Source organism: Dermacentor silvarum, chromosome 1 (genome assembly GCF_013339745.2).
Source record: "Dermacentor silvarum isolate Dsil-2018 chromosome 1, BIME_Dsil_1.4, whole genome shotgun sequence".
In the NCBI taxonomy this organism is placed as follows: domain Eukaryota; kingdom Metazoa; phylum Arthropoda; class Arachnida; order Ixodida; family Ixodidae; genus Dermacentor; species Dermacentor silvarum.
Window position 1 is genome coordinate 71968441 of NC_051154.1, and position 23173 is coordinate 71991613.

Sequence of the window (23173 nt, forward strand, 5' to 3'; positions counted from 1 at the left end):
ATATAACAGTGTGTATATATATATATATATATATATATATATATATATATATATATATAAGAATGGTGATCCTACTTCAAAACTTCTGACTGTATACATCTGTAAGACAAGTTGCACGGTTCATATTACCGATACAGCCAAATCAGGGTGTTTCCCACCAACACAGTTTTTTTTTTTTTTTTTTTTTTTTTTTTTTTTTTTGATGCGAAAGCTTCAAATGGCCCATTGAGGGGAAAAGCCGGCGTCTGTCATCTGTAGGAGCAGAGTCCGCGCGTTCCTTGGCCGTGCAAGCTCTCGCCTGAGGTCTAACTGCGCCTCGGTAAGGCCAAAATAAAACGCGCTGGCTTGCCCGCGAGGAGTTCATAATTCGAAAGACCGCTCAGCGGCGTTCAATTGGACATCAATGATTTCGCATCCACAACTCATAAGTGCTTAGGTATCCAAGATTTTTTTATTAATTAATTGTGTTCGTTCGCTTCCGAACTCTTCAAGTTTTCTTCTAGCCGCGCTGTGGCTGAGCTGGCTATGGCGCTCAGCCGCTGATCACGAGGACGCGGGTTCGATTCCCGGCCGCGGCGGTCGCATTTCGATAGAGGCGAAATGCAAGAACGCGCATGTACTTATATTACTGTCCATCTTGAAGAACCACAGGTAGTCAAAAGTAATTAAAGTCCAAAGTTATCAAAAGTAAAGATTAAATTGTGGAGTTTCACGTCTCGAAGCTGCACACTGCACTATGCAGTTTCGAGACGTGAAACAGCGCCACAATTAATTTTTTTAGCTCTTTGTTTCTTCTGTTTAAAAGTTCGCCTGCCGTTGCACAAAAAAAAAAAGAAAAAAAAACGGGCAAGTTTGCACTCGGTCGTGCAAAGCTTAGGCACAGCGAAACTGTCGATCCTCAAGTCTTACTGGCTGCTACTGCTAGGCATTAACTTGGTTGCTGGTAGGTCTTAACTTGGTTTAACTTAACTACGCATGTAGGGAAGGTATTCTCGAGCGATCATTTTCGGAGTATACCTTCCCTTTCGCGACATTTCGCGTGACTAGCGCTGGACGCGTCGGCGCCTACGAGCGACAGCGTTACTGGCATGCCACAGACGCAGGCAGGGAGGCAGGCAGGCAGGAGCCGTGTCTGTGTCGGTCGAAGCGAGCGTGCACTTGCGCCGGCGGTTACTAGGCAACGCGAGGTGACGTCATCGCTACTGCTTCGGCGCATGCGCGCTAGGCAACGCGGGCGGCGTCGGCAGCAGCTCTGCGCGTTGCTTCGTTGGTGCTGCTATACAATTTGTTTTTCTCTCTAGCTCGCTCTCATGTTCTCTTTCCCTTTGCACAAAACATGCACAAAAAATTGAAATGAATAATCGACTTATTAACAAAATTTGTTAATTAAGTTTTTAAGTAATTATCTGGCCCACATTTCAATTTACAATTTCTAGCCGTGGAGTTCGCAAGGCGATGATCCACTTGGAACGAATTCTCAGGATGACACCAGATTCGAGATATTAATTCCCGAACTTTACGGAGAAATTCACTGGCGTTCTAGTTACTTTCTTAACAAAACGTCGTTTTATGCATTGAAGCCCGAAAATAACTGGAACGCCCGATGCATTTCTCTGCAAAGTTCTGGAATTAATATCTCGAAACTGGCGTTATCCTGAGAATTCGTTCCAAGTAGATCCGCCTTGCAAACTCCACAGCTAGAATTTGCAAATTTCAATATGGGCCAGATAATCAGTTAGAAACTTAATTAGTTATTTTGTTAATTAGTCGATTATGCATTTCAATTTTTTGTGCAAGTAATGTCCGCCTCTTCGAGTAGACCAGCTCATGAACTAGAATTGTGCTATCTGCCACAGGCAACATTTAAAAAATGTTTGAAAATGTTCGCTGAAATAACCTGTATATTAATGCATCACTGTATAACCTGTAGTTGCTGTCATTTATAGATTCCACATATCATTGTTCAAACCAATATTCTATGTAACATATTGACAATTATTTATCCTTTTCTCGGGCACTACATTTCAGCGCAAGACACGCGCCTGCATGATTTCGAACTTACTCGAATGCTATCGATCGTTCTATCCGTTGTATATTGTCACCGAACATTGTGTATCTGATTGTATGCGCGATGCGAATTGTGTAGTGCTTTCTGAATGACAGGCGGGCACCGGCGATTGCGCTGGAACCTTCGAAGACTCATATGCATAAAAACCGACGCGCCTGACCCGCTGATGAGATTTTCGACGATCGCTGACTGTGCTCGCCGCTATGAGAGTAACCTGTTTTCTGGGCACAGGTTCGCCAGATGGAGAGTTTTGTGATTCACAGCTTTCGCTACTGTGTTTTTCTCCGTCACCGCAACGTGACAATATCCTTGCGATTTATTCTTTAGATGTATTGGGTGTAACCCCTTTCCTGCTTTGATCTCATGTGAGATTGGCAGTATTTCGAAATAAATAAATAAATAAATTATGTGCAACAGAAACGTGGCTATGGTCATGCCGTGACGCGATATATCTACGCACGACGAGAAGCCCGCGTACTAGACGACAGTAACACGCTGTGTATACATATAAAGAAAGCGGGTATACTTACGGTCATTGTGACTTTCGGGACATTCTTCTTTTTCGTATAGAAATAGTACTGTTGTTGCTGTTGTTGCCTCAAGACGTGGCTCGTACCCACAGGGGGGATTGGCCACACTGGGCTGATTGAAAATTGCACAAAAAAAAAAAAAATACCAAAAGGGGGTGAAGGTAAACATTCAAGACGAGTGAATGAGTGAGTATACGAACTTTATTTAGGTCCTGTCCTGAGGAGAAAGAATTAAAGCGGGGCCGGCGGCCCCGCCAATCAATCTGGTGGCTCCACCCAGGTCGGGGCCGGTAGACAGAGCCCTTCGGCGACGGTCCGGGCCCTCTGGACAGCCTTGGGCTGAGCGATGAGCTCTGTGCTTCTGAGCGCCGAGTCCCAGGAGGACTGGGCAGGAAAGTCCGTGCCCGCGTTGGCAGGGCACAGCCAGAGCATGGGTTCGAAGTTGTTGTATTCGTGGCCGCAGTGTGGGCATTCAGTAGGAAGGTCAGGATTGATCCTGCTTATTGTTCTTGGTTTGATGTATGTCCTAGTCTGCAACTGTCTGTAAGTGACGCGTCCTGTGCTTTTTTAGGGTTTTGGTGAGGAGGAGGAAAATGTATTCGTGCTAACCTATGATTTGAAGTGATTTCGTGGTATGATACGAGCGGGTCTTTGTTGGCTAGATCCCTCCAGGCTAGGTTGAAGCGAGGGGGCGCACCGCAGACGCGGAATGTGAGTTCTCGCGCCAGTTGGTGTGCCCGCTCGTTCGGATTACACTCAGGAGGTCCGGAAATGTTGCCCATGTGGGCCGGGAACCATGTGACGTGTGGGGACGTGAGATTGTCTCCTCCCCGTTCTTGGAAGAAGATTTTGTTGACAACGGTAGCCATTAGCAAACTAAATGCTATTGTGCACAGTTAGTTGGCTCCAAGTAGAATGCCATGACCCACTATACGTGGGGACATCACCAAGAATCTGGAGGTACATTGTAATAATTTTCATCGTCTAGCTGCATTCTTGTTCTTGTTCCCTAGTGAAATATTATTTAATATAAAGTGAAGAAAAATGTGGAGGTTAACTGCATTCTCCGCTCCGTTCTTTCTGGCTTGCGCCATCTACAATGTTAAATTAAAAAAAAAAAAATTGGTATTCTTGAAACATATATTTCTTGATCTCTTCTCTTTTCTGTTAACTTGTTTTTCTATGATTTCACCAAAATAACAATTTTATTGCTTTCTGTAGTGTTAGAGAAAATAAATGTTACATAGTTTATTAAAGAAGTAACTTTTTTTTTTAAACTGAATCCTTCACGAGTCATTTTCGAAAGTCAAATTGGGATGCCATGGTTGTAACAGATCATACACGTACGATAAGCATGCTACATAGAACATATAAGACATGACTACGCCTGACAAGATATCTGGCGCCAAGACGCCCGGCACTAGGCGACACATAAGGTTATATCCGCTCAACGAGTTTATATAGCCATGCTCTGAGCGGCATCTCTCGCCCTGATTTCAACTGTAGCTTATTCACAATATAAGACCAATTGGCTCGCGCATACGAGATCTATTCTGCCTATACAAGCGTAGTTGGTGAGGCTGCAAGTGTTTATTGAGGAGAGTAAAGAGGCAAACAAATCTCATTTCGCTCACAGTATTGATGACAAACGTTTTTCACTTTACTGTATGGGGACCAATTCTGTTAAAATCAAGAAAATCTGTCTTTGGCCATAAACAGAAATGGTCATTTTTTCAAATGAAATAATCTCTCTATCTTCTATTTAAAAAAGTTTGCTGTAGTAAAAAAGAGAAATGTTTTGTTTTTTCTTTGTTTACTCACATAAATTTTTTTACATTAATTTGTACGTCCGGTTTCAAACAATTGACATACGCAAGGTGCCCCGAATAAATTACTCTGGCAAGGTTCCCCCCCCCCCCCTTTTTTTTTTCTTTTTCAAAAGGTATCTCCGCTTCGCATAGAATTAATTTAACTCGGAATTGGAAGTCATCTTACACCTTTGTTCGTAATTAAAACACTGAATATTCGTAAAAGGGAGAATTGTCATCCACACGACAGTGGTACGAAGCAATTTTCGCTTTCATTAACCTTCCTCCACATTGCGCGCTTGTGCAGAACTAATGAACTACTCGAGTTTCATAATTACTGAAGTTGAGTAATTTCGCAGGCTCGTACCGTAACTCTTTTATCCTGGTCATGTCTTAGGCGCGAAGTATAGAAGACAAAGTCGTCTTCCTTTTTTGTTATGATTGGCATCTAAGACGTGACCACGATGAATCTACAGAAACTAGCCCGGATTTCAGTTCTTCTTTCCTACAAGGTATAGCTTTACAAGAGCCATATAGGGGACGATTCGCTAACAGCAGGAGAAAACTACAAAACATATGTGAGTAACTCCATGCGTGATAACTCTATGATACAAAACGGTGACTGTTATGAAGACGGTACAATAGTGTATATTATCACGGAAACAACCTTCGGCATCTTGATGGAGTCATACCGCCGGTCGCTGCACCCACTTTTGCCACGAACTTGGGACAAGCCCTTTAAAATACGAAAAGGACACATTTGCGCAGGCCTTCGTGCAGTTCGCCGTCAGAAATAAAAAGGACATACATACATACATGACATACATAACATACATACACCTACATACATACAGCATACATACATACACATACATACATACATCACATACATACATACATACATACACACAGCACACACACACACACACACACCACACACACACACACACACACACCCCACACACACACACACACACACCACACCCACACACACACACACACACACAGCCACACACACCAACACACTACATACATCAGACATCAATCAACTAATACATACTAATACATAGCATACATACATACATTACCAGTGGGCGTAGGCGAAACATCTTGTTCAGAAGGGGGGGGTCATACGTTTTCATACGTTTGACCCCCCCCCCCAGTCATACGTTTGACCCCCCCCCCCCCCCCCCAGTCATACGTTTTCATAATTACGAGTTTATGGACCTGAAGGAACAGAGCTTTTTACTTGCATTGATTTTTGCTGTTTCGCGATCTAAAGGACAAACTTCACTAGGGGGGGGGGATTTGGTTCATTTCTATGATTTGGTTTTTTTACATCTGGGCTTAAATACGAGGCATTACTGGGGCAACTTTCCAAATGGTTCTTCAGATATGTATCTCTACAATAGTTCGCATGCGAAGGAGCGCTTTGAAAATAGCAGTATTTTCAGCGGAGGCTTTGTTTTCAGCAGAGGCATGATCACCGTCCCTACGGCCATGGAGGGCCAGACCTTGTCGCCCGCAAAAAAAGAACTGCCTCAATAATAGGCGGTTAACTTTCTTCTGTTTTCTCTTATTTTACTTTGCCTGCCCTGGTCCAGCTGATCGATCACATAGGGCGCGCTTCCTGAAAATGTTTGGAGAAAATTATCAGTTGCCAGCTGGCAGTCGCGGTGATATTTAGTATTTTCGTGTGTGTGGAAGATTGCGAGCGCGTGCTTCCATTTCTGGAACGGCTTGGACACGAGGGCTCCAGTGCGCGCATTTTGGCCCAAGTTTATAAAAACATTAAACCCATAAAGTTCCAGAATTGAAAATATAAAGCACGCCTTTGGAAATGGCAGTGCACCTTTCGCGTCAAAAGTTTATGAGAACTTTACACCCATAAAGTTTCGGAATTGAAATCCATGCGCTCCTTAGATTCCGCGGCCGCTGCGAGATGCCGCAACGCGCCCGCTCGCTATCGAAAAGCCCTTGAAAGTTTGTGCTCGGATGGGGCTCCTTGCGTTATGTGACTCCAGGTGCAAGGGCGTTGCGACGAGTTCCAGCCCGAGTTGGCAACGTTCGTGCCGAAATGGCTTTTCGAGCGTGAAAAAGACATTGTAGAGAAAATAAAGAATGATTCCCGGCGCCGGTGGTTGTTTTGGTCGGCGGTGCATGCCAGCACGAAAAAAGTTTCGGGGGGGTACAGTGATGCTATACAGGGGTCCCACTCCATGCACGCCCAACTTTGTACCCCTGTACATGCCCATCGTTTTGATGACTTTGACATGAGTCATTGCACGTGTTGACATCCATGACGACACGATATCTGTGCACACCTGTGGTCATGGGCTACTCACGATTTAGGAGCTTGTTTTCACAGCCTTGTTGTATTCACTTTTTTTAACAATTCCACTCTGTGCACGCGCACTTTTCCATTTACGTGTTCGTTGTATTCTTTTTATTCTTTTTCACTTTTTTTTTTCACTTTGTATTTTTTTCTTGTCTCTTTTCACCCTTACGGCAAAAAGGTATAACTTGAGCTCTGTATGCTTGTACACGCACTCTTGATGAAGGCCGGACCCCGGCCGAAACGTCAGTAAAGTCTTGTTATGTTTTTCCTACGTGCTTCTATTTTTTTAACTATATATATATATATATATATATATATATATATATATATATATCGACGCGCTAGCGTTTACCCCCCCCCCCCCCTTTGTCTAGACAAGAAGCGTTTACATGGAAGATCAAAGTTTATGGTTACTTATACTTCCACAGGCACAGTGCTCCATGTTATAGCGCCAAAAAACTCCAATAATCGTTCACCGTAGACATTGCTGCAATAAGGAAGGTTTAAGTTAAAGTTAGTTGCTTGTCTGGTGTTGGCACGTGGGAAGTTAAATATGGTGTTGGGTAAGGGGAAGTTGGTGTTCAGTATTTTATGAACTAAACAAGTGATTTTATAATTTCTTAAAGCCTTAAAAGAAAGGATACGAAGGTCAATAAACAGAATGCTACTAGGGTGATGAACAGAAGAAAATGGTATTATTCTTAGGCCGCGCTTTTGTAACTGCAGTATAGGTGTTAGTAAGTTTTATATGTTAGGCCCCATATTTCACAACAATAACCCAGGTGGGTATGAAATAAAGAAAATATATGCAACGAAGCAAATCACGAGGAAAATATTGCCGGGCACGGGCCAGGGTGTAACAGCTGAAAGCGAGTTTCCTACAGACAAGGTTAATTTGTTCTCTCCAATGCAAGTGACAGTCTAAAGCAACTCCTAAATATTTAAGCGTATTAACACGATCCAGAGTTCGGTTCGCTAGAGTCAAATTAAAAGGTACTGTAATCTAGTATTTTCCTGTTGGAGTGAAATATGATATATTTAGTTTTATCAGTATTTAGGGCTAGTCTATTTTCTGAAAACCATTGGTCTACCTTTAGTAGTTCGGCAGATATAATGTCTTGCAATGATGAGAGCGAGTCACCTGATTAAACTAAGGCGGTGTCGTCAGCATACATTAAAACTTGTGTCAACTTAAGTGCATGCGGTAAATAATTAATGTACAATGAAAACAGAATAGGGCCTAAAACCGAGCCTTGTGGTACACCGCATATGGCATCAGTGAAAGTGGAGTGATGTTTATTATTACTACTTGTTGCCTTCGTGCTTTAAAATAGCTGTTGATGAATTGAAGCGCGTTTCCAACAATACCATAAGTTTCCAGTTTTTGTAACAGTATAGAGTGGCAGACTGTATCGAACGCCTTTCTTATATCAAGAAAAATTGACACAGGCAATTTTCTGCTTGTTAAGAGCAGAGTTAATGAACTGCGAAAGTGTTAAAACTGCGGTTGATGTAGATCTACCCGCAACAGAGCCATGCTGCTGTGGGCAGATAATGTTATTGCTTACTAGAAATGCATTTAACATGTAGTACAATGAGTTTTTCAAATACTGTGCTAACTACACTAAGAATTGAAATTGGTCTATAACTACTCGGATGGTTCGGATCGCCAGTTTTGTACACAGGGATAACCTTTGCAACTTTCATTATATTTGGGTAAGAATTACTTCTTATCGCATGGCTTAAACACGTGACAAAGGGGTATGCATAAGATATCGATATTGTTTTTCAGGATCCTAACCTGAATACCGTCAAGTCCGGATGCTTTATTAACCGACAATTTGCCAATGATACATTTGATTTCCTCAAGTGTTACTTCACGAAAATAAAAATCACTGCTCACGCTTCTCTGGACGATGGTTGTGGGAACTGCAAGAACAGACTGTCTATATATATCCTCACCAATTTTTGAGAAATAATCATTAAATTTATTAGCAATCTGTGGAGACACATTTTCGGGAGTAACATATTGCTTATCCTCTAATCCTACTACATCTCTGACTATTTTCCATATTTGCCTTCCATCGCCATTTTGTCGCTTAATTAAGTTAGTATAATAGGCCTTCTTCGATTTTCGAATTAGCATAACAGATTTGTTCCGGAAAATTTTAAACTGGCTTTTGTAGTAGTTGTTAGTTTTATTATGTTTATCTCTATGGTTCCTGAACATATCGATGGCCCCCAAAAGGTCAGTGCTGAAGTACTTTTGCTCACAGTCGACGAGCATTCGCTGTAGCAGGTGTATACGGGGTGATAGTTTCGTTAAGTTTTCCCGAATTTTTTGAGAATCGCCTGTAATCCTTGAGCTGGATTATTCGAAGAGGCGGCCATTTCTAGCACGCGAAAATCGAAACACATATTCAACTAATTCTTAATTACGGCACATATTACAATTTACAAATTGTAGCCGGTGCGTTTGCAAGACGTCTCCTCTTGAAATGAATCTCCAGGATGACAGCAGTTTCGAGATATTATTTCGCGAAGTGTGGAACGAAATACAAGGGTGTTCCAGTTACTGTTCTGCTTCAATGCATAAAAGAGCGTTTTGTTAAGAAAGTAAGTGGAACAATAGCGCATCCTTACGGCCCGTTTCATGGTGCATATCTCCAAACTGGTGTCATTCTGGAAATTAATTCTTAGTGGATACGCCTTGCAAACTTACCAGCTACAATTCGTAAATTGCAAGATGTGCCGTAAAATAATTAATTAAGAATTGAATTAGTTGAATATGTGTTTCGATTTCTCGTGCAAGCAATGTCCGCCTCTGAATAATCCAAACTCAAGGACTAGAATTATGTTCTCTGCAAAGGCGATTTTTTTTAAATTCTGGAAAACTTAGAAGTGATCACCTCGTGTAGCCTTCTCGCTGTCGAGATGACGCCTTGGCCGGTGAGCTGCAATACTGACGTTGCGTCTTAAATTCGTCAGGAATCGTCATAAAATTCTAGTTACGTGTTTCTACATTCCATATTATCCGCTGCGGTAGCCCACTGGCTATGGCGTTGCGCTGCTGAGCTCGAGGTCGTGGGTTCGATCCATGCCGCGGCGGCCGCATATCGATGGGGACCAAAAAAGAAGCGCTCGTGTATTTAGATAAGTGCACGTTAAAGAACCCTAGGAGGTCGAAATTAATACGGAGTCCCCCACTACGGCGTGCCTCATATCGTGGTTTGGGCACATAAAACCCTATAACTTTCTTTCTAATTTCTATTTTTGCATTTCAATTTCACCAGATAGACGGAAATAACTGATGTCAAATTCTTCGTTGAATTTGCCTAATTCAATCAATCAATCAATCAATCAATCAATCAATCATCGAGTTTATTTACATCGTGTAGATGTGGGCTGTTATAGGCCGGGGTTTGGGGAACCTTCCACAGCGTCTGCTTGGAGCTCGAAGCAGGTTGACCACCGGAGAGGGTCTGGGAAGGAAGACAATGCGACGTAAAACAAGTAGCAGAAGTTTAATACATGGTTACGGGTGAGCGGGTGTGCTCCAAAGAAAACATACAAGAAAAGTTCAGCACGCATGCACTTGCACGTTAGGACAAAGCAAAAGTGTTCTCCACGTGGCTGCTGGCTCCAACTCTCTTCTCCCCCACTGCAGGACATGGGCCAAACCAGAAGTAGAGATGGTGGGTGACCGTAGCGGGGTGAACGTCCTCAGCGGGGGAGGAAGGGTTGCAGGGCGGCACGACAGGTTTCGTCTCTGTCCCTCCCGACTGACACGTCTATTCATGATGACGAGCGAGATCGTTAGGCACACCGATTACCATTGATCAGATATGACGAGGGTTGCTTCTTGCGTGAAGATTACGAGGTCGTAAGGTAGGGTAAAGTGAACAGGGGGTTTATTTACATGGAAGAGGCAAACTTATTTACAGAACAAGGGGATCATCATCGTACTGGCCGGAGTACGGAGCGCAGTACATCGTAGCATGTGCCGTTGTCAGATGGCAAGATGACTTGGCACCCGTAGGTACCGCACCCCAGAGCTTACATGTACTCAACAACCCAGCATCATTCGGTACATTGACCCCGGCACCCCCCCCCCCCCCTACCCGGGCTGACTGGGTGAGGGGCTTTGATTTGGGCCAACGGTCCTTCCCGGACAAGGGGGCCGCTGTGGAGCGACACTAACTGTGCTATTTCACGCTTCACACAAACAGCAATGTCGGTCGTCATGGACGTGAGCCCATCAGACCCTCGGATTACCTCAACGGAAAAGGTGTCAAGGCAAACATACCATGGAGACCACAGAAGCCGTCCGCGGCGCAGCGCACTCTGTTGCGCCAGGACCGGTTCCAACTCTATGTTCCACTGAGACGAACGGAAACATGTGGATCGACTGGCACGTGCTGCCCAGTCGAGTGACCTTAGAAGCATGCATCAGAAAGCTTTCTACCTGACTCATCGAAAATCACAGCAGGGCGAGCCCACACCTCGAGAAACTTCTTCTCGCCTATGTGATGCGGCTCCCGGGTGAGATGAAACCAGACTTCCTTCCGCACTTTTCCAAGCACTTCGTGAAGACCCGGCGCCTTCCCCCGAAAACCGCATCACAGCGTGCTAGCCAAACATGGTATGAGCACTCGACAAGAAGAAGCACGAACTGGTTGATCGCCTGCTAGAATCCGGCCGTGCTAGAATACAGTGGCACAACGTCACTATGAGCCCATGACGTCACCACTCCTCGCTCGGGAGGGCGGGCGATTTGAACGGCGCTAGAGGTACGCGGACGCTCTCATAAAATAAGTATTTTCTTGGCAAAAAACAACCGTTTAGAGGTTTCTGTGATCGGTTATGTGATCGTAGTTACAAATATTTTGTTTCCTTCCGTCCGCACAGGACACACGCGCGTTACTTTTAACAAATGATCTTGACGCTTCAAGTCACTCAGCAAAAAATAAATAAATAAAGCCTAACTACTGATTAAAACACTTCGCGAAACTAAAGCTTTACGCACATCTTTCAAACTTCAGAGCCTCTCAAACGAAAACATAAACAAAGCTTATTGAAAGAAACTCTAGTCGCAAATCGCGAAACTTCTGAAACGCTAAAAAAAAGCAAACAAACAAAACAAAGCGTTTGTTTCTACGGAACCTTTCCTTTTTCCCGTCGTTCCGATTGTTTACGATGGACTCGTAATTTTGAGCCGTACTCGAGGTGGTCGCGCCCTGAAAGCTATTCTGGCCATCCAGGAACAACAAAAGGCCTGACATTCCGTCAGCTCTTTCGAGACGTTACAGTCCCCTGCCAATTTGTGCCCTGGCGACATACTTTTATAACGACCTCGGCTGACCGCATCGCGTCTCCCTACCATCGTTACCAACTCGTCTCGTCCTGCCACCCTGCTGCATGCTGCACCCCGGGAAAAGAAAAAAAAAAAATGTCACAGTTTCGCCCTAAGGGCGAAGCAATGAATGCGATAGCAACACAGCAATGTCATACGAAGTAAGGTGAGCGGCTTTGGTAGCAACAACACGCAGAACTGTTGTCGACGCCATCGGCGTTTTGCCCGCGTTAGCTCAAAATGCGTGCGGCGTTGGTGACTGTTGCTGGAGCCTCTGATATAATTAGGCACTTGGTGCCGCAGCTAAACGTCGCCTCCCTTCCCTCCCCCTCCCCCACGGCCTCTCACGCGTCTGAAGAAGGCGCGTTTGCTCTACATATATGGTGATTGTAAAGGAGAAAAGAGACGCCTACTTCTGCAGCCTTTAAGCGAGCACGGCGCAGAACGCGCGTTTGTTCTCCGCCGTGCGTTCACTCCCCGTGAAAGACGCGCCCCTCGCGCCCTTTCACTCGCACATACAGCGTTCGGCGCGCGGCGACGATTTCTTCTCCAAATGACGTCATACGGAACCTCACGGCGACGGCGACGGCGACGGCAGAAATCTGCTTTTGAGTGTCCATATAATTGCTATCGCAATAAAAGAAAAAAAAAACCGACGGAATGACGGGGAACATAATTGCCCCGTGCCCTTTGTCCGCGTTCGTGCACAGCATGCTTCTTTGATTCTTTTTAGCCGGTGGGTCGGACACGCTGATCGCACCTTTCTTTGCGCTCCCCTCATGCATGTTGACACTCCGGCGCCTTTACTCCCCGAACACACTTGGGAAGGTAGCCTCGGGCGCACACGGCTCACTGTCACAGAGGACGGAGGGGACGTCCGTAGACAGGTGGTGTCACGCTTGACCCAATCTGGCGCGTCTTGGTTCCTGGGATGGCCCAGCCATTAGCGGGTTCATCTGTCGAACGGCCGGCGAAAGGTCGGTATTTTGTAGCGATGCCTTTAATGTCATAATGCCTTTTCGCGCTTATCGCGCTTTGTCAGTGGTCGGAGCGACGGTCCGCTCGCATTATCAACGGGATCAGCCGGCCGTGAGCGGTGGATGATAAGACTAGAGTAGAATAAGTCATAATGCCTTGCTACAAAATCGCGGCCCTAGTCTCGCCGTGGTGTCGCCGCTGGTCTGTCCGATGCGACGTATTGTGGGCTTCACCAAGCTGATTCGTCTCAGGAAATCAGAAGTGACTCGAAGGTCGCTTTCCCCGCTGGCCGATCGTAGCAATTCCAAGCAACTGCTTAATGGCTGGGATTAGGTGCTCGTTTATGAACACCGGTGTTCTTGGTGAGTGACAGAAATATTCAGTTGATATGCACATTTTCTTTGCCTTTTGAAGTATCGTGTCGCTCTTCGAACGGTCCCTGAATTGCGCAACAATGTTCTGAAGGTCCTTTGCATTCTTCGAACCAACGCTGTGACACACTTCAACATTTCTCCAATACGATGAAGTGTCTTAGGAAGGCTTTCATTGTTCGACTGAGGTATGCCTTTAATTTCAATATTTCGGTTCCGTGAGTATTTCTCTGACGCAATGAGCCGCTGCTCATGTTGAGAGCTCTGCTTTTTCAGATTTCACAATCTTCAGCTAGCATCGCATTAGTTTCTTTCAGGTCTTAGTTTTCCTTGAGAAGTTCTTTCTGCTCCTGCTTTGTTTTCTCAAGTTCATCGTTTAAGAATTCTAAACTTTTCCGAAATTCCCGGATTTCCGTACTTTTAGTTAAAAGTTCACGCTCCAGTTTTGTTTTGAAGTCGCGCAATTCCGATCCTAAGCTCTGTACGTAAATCTTTCGGCATTGCTTCAAACAACGGTACAAAGTAAATATTTAATGCACAAAGTTGCTAGCGGGGCAGCAATAAAGGTAGCAAATGACAAAGATTTCATGACTTGAACGTAACAACAACGAAAACGATGCCCTTTAAGCACAGGGCACCGCGAAGCGCGGTTCATGGTGCAACCGGTGCAATTCCCTCGTATAGAAGGGCGGCGTAAAATAAAACTTCGCCATACCGCGTGATAAAGCGGTCTCACCCCCGCTGCTGAAGTGGTTCGCCTGAAGCGGTCATGCGTCAATCGGAATAAGCTCGCGGGAAGACACACGGAAGACAGGCGGCAGCTTCATTTTGGAGCACACTTTTACGTCACACAGGGGTTGGACGGCTAGTCATGCTTCGCGGTGCTGCATGCGCATAGAGTTATTACAAGTAGTCTAAAGCACAGCAAATAATTGCTCTTTCGATAGCTGTTTCATCAATAATAACAAGTCAGCGTGCTAGTGTACAGTGTTTGTAATAAATTGTGTCATGTTAGGCTCTGAATTAATCATCTGGCCGACTTAGCAACGAGACGGCCCTCAAGTTCCCTTGGCGGCCTTCATGTTCGACTATCAAAGAAATAACAATTATTTCTCGCTTAACCTTTGTTCTTTACATGAAATGAGTGAAAGCGAAAGCCCCCGATATCGTTAGATCATTGCTTTTGATGGCTGCAGGTTAACGAGGACTGGTACAAGGCGAGATCGATCACTTCGATGGATGCCGCCATGTCCATTGACGCGAAACTTTTGCGTCGAGTTTGGGTCGGAGCGGAAATTAGCGTCTCAGACGCAAAGCTGAACTTTCTTTGAGTCTGGCGCATGCGTAGTGGCGCTGACGCTATTTCTTCGCAGTGTTGTACGGAACGGCGTTCCTGGAACTAGTTCCTTTTGGGAGGAACGCCACCGTTGTTCCGTTAAGGGTCGGTGGAACTGTAATGGTAACTCGTTATTTTTACGAAGGAACGGCAGAGGGAACGGCGTTCCTTCTGTAAACGTTTCATGGCAATGAACAGACGCACGTACGTACGCAGCACATCATGCAGGGCGACCGCGTGAGGCGCAAAGTAGTACCGCTTGCCTTTCACGTGACTATGGTTCATTTTCTTTCCCGAGATCTCCGTTATATATATTTTTATGACTAGGCTTCAATATTGTCACGTGGCACTCCCTCCTATAGTTTCTTTGGAGTGGATATTGTGCCGGCAGCCGGCATTTTACCGCCCCCGGATAATATGCCGGCACTGTCGTCCAATTGGCTGCCGTGACTGCGGGACCACAGCCAAAAATTTATTTATTCGTTATAGTAAGTTCCCATAATTAAACGTAATTGATTTATTGCGATAGCAATTATATGGACACTTCAACCGGATTTCTGCCGTCGGCGTCGCCGTGAGGTTCCGTATAAAGTCCAAGGGCGATAAAATCGTCGCCGCGCGCCGTATACGCGAGTGAAAGCGCGCGGGGGACGCGTCGCGCGCTATCACGGAGAGCGAACGCACGGCGGAAAGCAAACGCGACCGTCGCGCGAAAGGCCATGGGGGTATGGGAGGGAGGGATGCGGGGCGACGCTGTGCTGAGGCACCAAATGAATATCTTGCAACAAGAGCGCAAGGGGAACTAGCCACTCAATCACCAAAGCGAAAGCAAGAAAGCGGGAAGGCAGCGCGGGGGAGGGGGGGGGGCAGCTTCTACTCTGCCAACAAGTGGGCTTGTACTTTGCCCGCTTGTGGTGGTCGCCCGCACCGTCTCTTATCTCCACACGGCTCTGACCTTTGTATGCGCTGTGCATTCGCCGCTCAGTTTCCGCTGAAGCGATAGACCGCACGAACCTTCGCCCGCTGCGGTGGCTGCGCTTGCTGCCAGCGTTTTGACAGTCGTTGTCTGTGGTCATTCAGTGTGATCTATTCATGTTTGCTTGTGCGCGCTGACCCCACGCTTGTTAATTCAGTTAGTAAGCGAATGTGTCCAAGTTTATGCAGCCGATAAAACTACTATCCTTACTCTGAATAGCTCTCTACTAATTTGCTATCGCAATTGATGCTTCGCTTTTCGGGCGAAACAGCGACATTTTTTTTCATACCAGCAATTATTTAAAATGTTATGGGCTAAAATGGCATCATTAGCTGGCTCGCATGAATGCATGTTCTCGAAGCGTGGCTGTATGGCCTGGTGGTTACGACGCTCGCCTTGAGACCTGCAGGCGTACGCTAGTTCGAATCCCGCCTTAGCTCGAATTTTTTTCTCTTGGTATCACGCTTTGGTTTTTTTTTTTCCCCTCTCTGATAGGTGGCGCGGTCGGTTGAGCCCCGGCGCCGCGGCTGCGGACGCGAATGCAGCGGTCATTGGGGTGTTGCGGAGCGCAGCGTAGCAACACCCCCCCCCAAAAAAAAAAAAATACTGCTCCAGTCAGGTAGACTGCTCCCTCCCTGATAGTGAGATTATATTTGGATCATCAAAACAGTGATGCGTTTATTTAGGAATGCCGGCAAAATATCCGTGAGTGGTAAAATGCCGGCTGCCGGCACAATATCCACGACCTAGTTTCTTTCCTCCATGCCGGCCTGTCGCACACCTACATCGAGATGTACGCAACTCTTGCCGAGTTCAAACAAGGGTCTTTACTGAATTGCGAATATGTATTCTAGACATTTTTTTTCACAAGCATTCGTTACACGCCCATGTATTGTTCCTTTCTATGTGGTTTCTTGGGCAAGAAATTTAATTATATCCCCCTAAGACCCCTTGTACAATACGTTGCACAGTGCCTTAAACTTTTTTTTTTCGTAATTCACTCGGAAGTGATTGCGCAAAATATTCACTTTGGGTATGAAGTACGGTGCATGTGTAACTGTAAAGAAGTATAGTTTACTTCTATTAATACTTGTCATCCGCTTTCGAGAAATTTGACAATAAATTGGTCAGACCTCTGTATCGTCCCAGACGGCCGAAAGCAACCTCGAGGCATGTTTCGAAGTCACCCAGATTGCGTGAAAATACCGGACGCGGCAGCAACATGGCAATGTATTACACGTAGTTCCATCTTCATCTCAGCGTTTAAACAATGAAATGCAGTTTTTACCATAGCAAACATGATGAGATGACGCAGAGAGTTACTTTTTTTAACGTACATGGAGACGCAGCTTTTGGCTGCGTCTCCATGTACCGTGGCATATAAATTTTTAAAATTGTTTTTCAAGTTCAAGACATAACAGTAGACAATAAAAACCACCTTGAAGAGCGATTATGTTCCGTTGTTTTCGGGTCTCAGGAGGATACTGGTGCATGTGAGTATCTTTCTATTTGCCCATCTGAAGACCGAAGTGGAAAGTGCCATATGCGCTGCACTTGTCATAGACGAGCACCAAAGTTGCAGGAGTATGTCCGGTGCTCCCTGAAAAACTTTGTCTATCGGAGCGTTTCTTTGGATTCGTTTTATCTACAGATAATCTGCCGCCGGCGATGTTCAAATTCGTATAATATACGTAGTTCGATGCGAGTTTTAAATTGCTCACTTTATTTCGCCTCAGGATTATGCGACATTATACTTTAATTAAAAAAATCAAATGTAATGTTAATGTAACGACACGTTCCAATGTTAGAAGTGTAACTGGAACGCGTTCCTTTCGCATTAAAGGAACTTGTAACGGGAACTCGTTCCAAGATTGGGAACGAACGAGGAACGGTTCCTTTTTTAGAGGAACGTGTACAGCACTGTTTCTTTGCGGCCTCTACTCGAAAACTGTCTAAGTTCTTGCGTAAACAGGTAAATTGACCGAATAATTTGACGACAGTTATTTCGGTCTGCATGGCCATGTTAAAATGTAGAAACCCGTAACTAGACCTTTATGGCGGCTCCCTTCAACTTTCGTACATAAACATGTGATGTAAGGCTTGTAACTGAGAACTTAATTACTATACGTACCCAATATAATTTAATAAGTGAATTGATTGCTTTGGTTTTTCTTGCAAATGATGGCCGCCCGGGCAGATAATTATTATGTACTGACGTATTTCGAGTAAATGTTACCGGCTCTAAAAAACGTTTCCGAAGAGCTTATACCCGACTGATGCGTGTAAAGCGTGCGGACACAGAGCAACGCTGCGACACATGCCCTGGGAATGTGCCGGCAACAACGGTACCGAAACCGCCGCCGTTCGCGACGCGCCCAAAACGGCAGGCGTTACTAGATTAAAGGAAGCCTCGAGCTCGCTCATTCCCGCCATTGCCCCGGCTGCAGGGGCCGTCCGGCAAGCCGAACATGCCGCCCGAGTCCAAGGACTTCGAGCTGACACCTGGGGCCACTAAAAGCAAAGTGCCGGCTCTTTAAATAAAGTTTATTTCTGCTTCTTCCGAAGTTAAAAAAAAATCGGAAAAGGACAATGAAGTTTTCGGCATAGTTACTCATAGTAAATTTTCTGAACCCGCTAGGCTTGCGATGCGAGTTTCTTTGTATGGTATGGTCAGCACGTAGCGGGCCACCCGTCAGCACGTAGCGGGCCGCTCCCACGTCGTACTGCCATTTTGGAATACCATCGTAGCGCAAAGACGAAGACAGAAGAGCCTTCGAAAAACATAAGGGCAAACAAACACATGAACATGAAGCTGTGCGTTCGATGTAATAGTTCAGCGGAAATCCGCTAGGTGGAGATAAGTAATTAAAGGGAACTGAGACTTCCACCCAAATGTAGCAATTCGCTACTATGGAAACCCAACCGGGTTCCTCTAAAGAAAGCCTCGCAGTTGAAGAAAAATTCGTCCACCAGGACGAATTTTTCTTCAACTGCGAGGCTTTCTTTAGAGGAACCCGGTTGGGTTTCCATAGTAGCGAATTGCTACATTTGGGTGGAAGTCTCAGTTTCCTTTAATTAAGCTGTGCGTTCATGTGCTCTTGTCGTCCCCTCTCACATGCGTAGTGTTGCTTTGGGACGCTAAACCTCATGAATAAGTCAATGACAAATACAGCTCGTAAGGTAGGCGTGAAGCGTACCTTCCTAAATATTATGCGTGAAGTCACGTAAACAGTGACCCAATGCTCCCATCTGTCTCCTCTTCACAGATTAAACGCAGCGGAAACAAAAACCGAAACTTTTTAAAGTTGCGATTTTTGCATAGAGTAAAATTTGTGCACTACATAAGCCTAACTGCAGTGCAGTTAAAAAATAATTTTGTAACTTGCAATGAACCTAATAAAATTTTCAGTAAAATGGCTATCAAAATTTTGTTCCTCTGAATTTAACGATCCGGTACTTGGCTTGCATTGATCCAATGCAATCCAACGAAAGAAAAGTCATGTGCGCGAGATAGCGGCGATGTTGCGATGTTTTGTTTGCGGCAGTTGCTAGTTGGCTCTTTGAATTGATATGCTTTCTGCGACATTGTTTGGTGCGCAATCGCGAGCGCCGACACTTTTTTTTCGAACGCTACGCACAAGCTATCCTTGCAGTGCTTTGATCCACACATCACAGGGTACGAATCGCCTCGGAAAACCTCTATTATTAAGCGCACCGGCGCCGTTTTCCAGCGCTGTGTCGGCACTACACAGGTGTTCCGCTCGTAAGTTGTTGCACTCGACTGCAGTTCTTGCAACTTTGCAACTCTCGTTCATCGTCGCCTCGCCGCACTTTTTCATGCAGTGTCTCAAGGTGATGCTGGCAACAAGTCTGCTCCGGTGTCGAGAAAAGAGAAGTGGAAGCATGCAATCAAGGAGTACGGTAGTGCAATGGTGGCGTTCCACGTCGTGTTGTCATTTACATCCTTCGGCATCTGCTACGTGCTTGTTTCGAGGTAATGTACCAATGATTTCGTAACACTTTATTAATGATGAATAAATAGTGACGATTCAGGGTGCAATAAATCCACCAACGGCAGCAAATGTGTGTCATCACCCAGGATTGCTCTTCTCGCTACTTTTCATTTGTTCCGGTCGCGATTACGTCTCCACTGCATCTCTAATGTTGGTACTTATTCCTTTTCAGTGGTGTAGACTTGACGGCAGTTGCAGAGAAGCTTGGTTTCAGCATGGACTCGCAGTGGGTGAACTCAAAGATGGCTGGTGGAAGTGGTACACTTGTACTTGCGTACGCGGTGCACAAACTATTTACCCCCGTGCGCATGGGCATTACTTTGTCTACAACGCCGATCCTCGTGCGGTGGTTGCGGCGCAATGGCATTTGGGGCTTCAGATATTGAGTGGACATTAGCGCTTACCCATGTCCGAAATTTATGTATGTAGATATTCGCAAGTCGCAAGTTCTTGTTAAACAGCTGTACCTTAAGTTGAATAAAATGGCCGATTTGAGCTGACTGGTGTTTCTTTAGATAACGATTTTCCTTGTCGGAAAACGTACTCCCTTATGGGAATGCAACAAGAATGTTTACTGAGCAAAATTTGTGGTCCGTACGCTGTACGATGCATCCTCCATTGCCTTTTTTTAAAAGTCTGCCAATTTTATTTCTCGGACAAATGTTTCCTGGTGATGTTGCAGAAACCTGGGTGCATTTATGCATATTACTTTTTCCCCTGTGAATGCGTTATTCATCATGTAGCTTAGGAGAGGACTAAATGACGTCTCAAAAAGGATTTGCTTAACACCATGAGAGATATGTGATCACGTATAGTCAAGGCATGGTGATTTTAATAGAATCTTGCATTGCCAAACAAATTTTTGGGATTAACATCCCGAAACTGCGCAGTGGGTTATGAGGGACAACATTGTGGAGGGCTCCAGATCAGTTATGTCCACCTCACCTTTCTTAACCCTTCGATGGACACAAGAGATCAGGTTTAGTGTCTGAAACATTACGAGTGTCTTCTTGATCAGGTATGGTCCACAAAAGTTAAATCTGAAAACTAATTGAAAACAAACTAAAAGTGGGATGTCTATATCCCACAGTCCACATAGGCCATTTTCATCAAGGACAGCATTACAGAACCTCCTTGCCTGGTTCTTACTCATGTCTGCCTGTAAAATGATCAGAAGCAACATGTGCATGTTTTCGTTGTTTATTGAGCACTTTATCCCACCATTATCACTATAGTTCTCAGAAAACTATGGCAAATTTAGTTGCCAGAAAAGTATGGCAAATTTAGTTGCCTAACATCACCAAAATCATTAAAGCACACATCTGTCATGGGAACATGTCTTGGAAGTATTTTCAATGATCAAATATAGGGATAATGGACTTGGGCTTTTCCCAAGTCTGCTATAATGCAGGAAAGAAATTTCGTTCAAAAGGTAGATTGAAGAAAGACGAAAATAATGAAACGTAGTGGGGGGAAAAAAGTAAACAATCGATCACTGGAGTGGGTGGAATTAAACAAAAGCTAGTGTTCTAATGAGATACAGAAACAGCTGAACAGAAAAGTTCAAAGTTGTTATATTTAGTGGGACGAATATGCTAACACATTCTGAATTTTACTTACACTCAACACTGTGCCAAGGTGGCAACAATAGATGAATAAGCAGTGCCTCTGTGCTCTCATTTCCACTAATGCAGCAGTGCCATGGCCATGATAGAGTAGTACAAATTGGGTGAAAAGCTGTGCTTTAAATTGATACATCTGCACATTTCCACCCATGCTGTGAAAGCTAAGTGCTGCTCCAGTCTGGTGGTGCATGTGAAGGGATGTTAAATGGTGCTAAGCAGCTGGTGGGGCACTGGAGTGGGCGAGTCGGCACCTTTATGTCACTGTGCTTCCTGGCTGAATATCTGCAGTGGCGATCATCCCAGAGACTGGGGCTAACTGCTTCCCCTGTACCTTGACCTCCCATTTTCGAGGTCACTGCTTCCATTGAAGTATGTGGAAGCTGCGAAGCTCGCAACACCAACCCTACTAGAGTTCCAATGGCTCCACCTAAGAGAGACCTCAACTTAAAAGGCATTGCTAGTACATTCATAACAGTCATAAGAGCAATAGTGTGTTGACTTACATAAACTGAGCTGTTTGTGGATGTCACTGAAGATTGGACCATTCCTTCTAAATACAATTTCACGCAGCAATTTATCAATATATTCTGCTTACTTAGTAAGTTTTGAATACATTACTCACACAGGCCAGTAGCAAAGGAGCCATTGCTAGGCAAGCTTGGTAAGTCAGCAAAGATTAAAGGATGGTGATGCCGCCGTGAAGTTTCTGCACCAGCTTGCTGCGATTTCATGGACCTTGACAGTGCCTACTCAGGTCTGGTTTCTTGGTAAAGGACTACATTGCATTATAAAGGCAAAGGACGACCCAACCAAGTAATTCCGAGTACTCTTTCTCAACCCAAACAGCCAAAATACGAGAGGTTACTTGAAATCCATGAGGTGATGCCAACGTACTGGTGCAAAATTCAGGAAAGGAAAGTTTGGCCTTTATTTTCTGCACTAGGTCACTTCTCTTGCAGAGTGCAGCGAACCATGTGCTCATATTCTAACGCGTTTTTCTTTCACTCTCCTAAAGTGAATGCAGTAGCATTCCTCTAGGAAACAAGTGCAGTTTGATGCACTCAAAAGGTTATGTAGCACCTTTTATGAAAAGTATTGGATATGTCGGGCTTAAAGAGCATCTCCTTATGAATCTTTCAAGCAAACGGTTTACAAATGTGCTTTGTACAAATTATGCTGTCAATAAACACGTACTGCTGCTTCTGCACTCTTGAGGGTTTCCACTCCTTTTCATCATTCTAACTGCACTCAAAACTGTGGTGCTGTGCTGATGCAGTACAGTACGCCATGTGCTCTGCTCATCATCGTGCCAAAGCTTGTTTATCAGCATGATCCCAAGATTGTGGTGCGACCTTTTAGCACAGCACTTGATTTAAGGGACCATAGTATTGGTTCAGGGGTATTGTTCTCTTCCACCAGATGGCTCCACTGCCCAATCGGTAATGGGGGCCACGATTTTGTAACGATGCTTTCTGCTCAATATTATGCCATCTTATCATCCACTGCTCATGGGCAGCTGATCCCATTGATAAAGCGGGCGGGGCGTCGCTCTTGCCACTGACGAAGCACGAAAAGCGGGGAAAAGAATAGCATAAGAAAAGGCCTTGCTACAGAATCATGACCGAGATTTCTTTGCTTTTTCTTCTGCTGGAGGCACTGTTTAGTAGTGCAAAATTTTAAGAAATCTGGGCAATGGCCATTGTGATTAGAAGTACAAAAGAATATACATGAAAAGTGGCAGGGGATTTCGGGAAGTAGAAGGAAAAAGCAGGCAGAG

The 23173-nt window shown here is 44.9% G+C and overlaps 1 protein-coding gene across 5 annotated transcripts in view; it reads left to right on the top strand.

Moving 5' to 3' along the window:
- Positions 1 to 20271, top strand: part of LOC119465643 (protein FAM210B, mitochondrial-like) — a 30138-nt gene extending 9867 nt beyond the window's left edge. For 3 of the 5 annotated variants that reach the window (XM_037726188.2, XM_049669467.1, XM_049669469.1), the window contains exons 3-4: positions 19602 to 19752; positions 19944 to 20271. In XM_037726188.2, the coding sequence (XP_037582116.1) occupies positions 19602 to 19752; positions 19944 to 20157 (365 nt within the window). In that variant the 3' untranslated portion in view covers positions 20158 to 20271. Of the gene's footprint in view, positions 1 to 13284; positions 13438 to 19236; positions 19522 to 19601; positions 19753 to 19943 lie in introns of those variants that run through there. The other 2 variants (XM_049669465.1, XM_037726187.2) reach the window with 2 other exon arrangements.
- The last annotated feature ends 2902 nt before the right edge of the window (positions 20272 to 23173 follow it).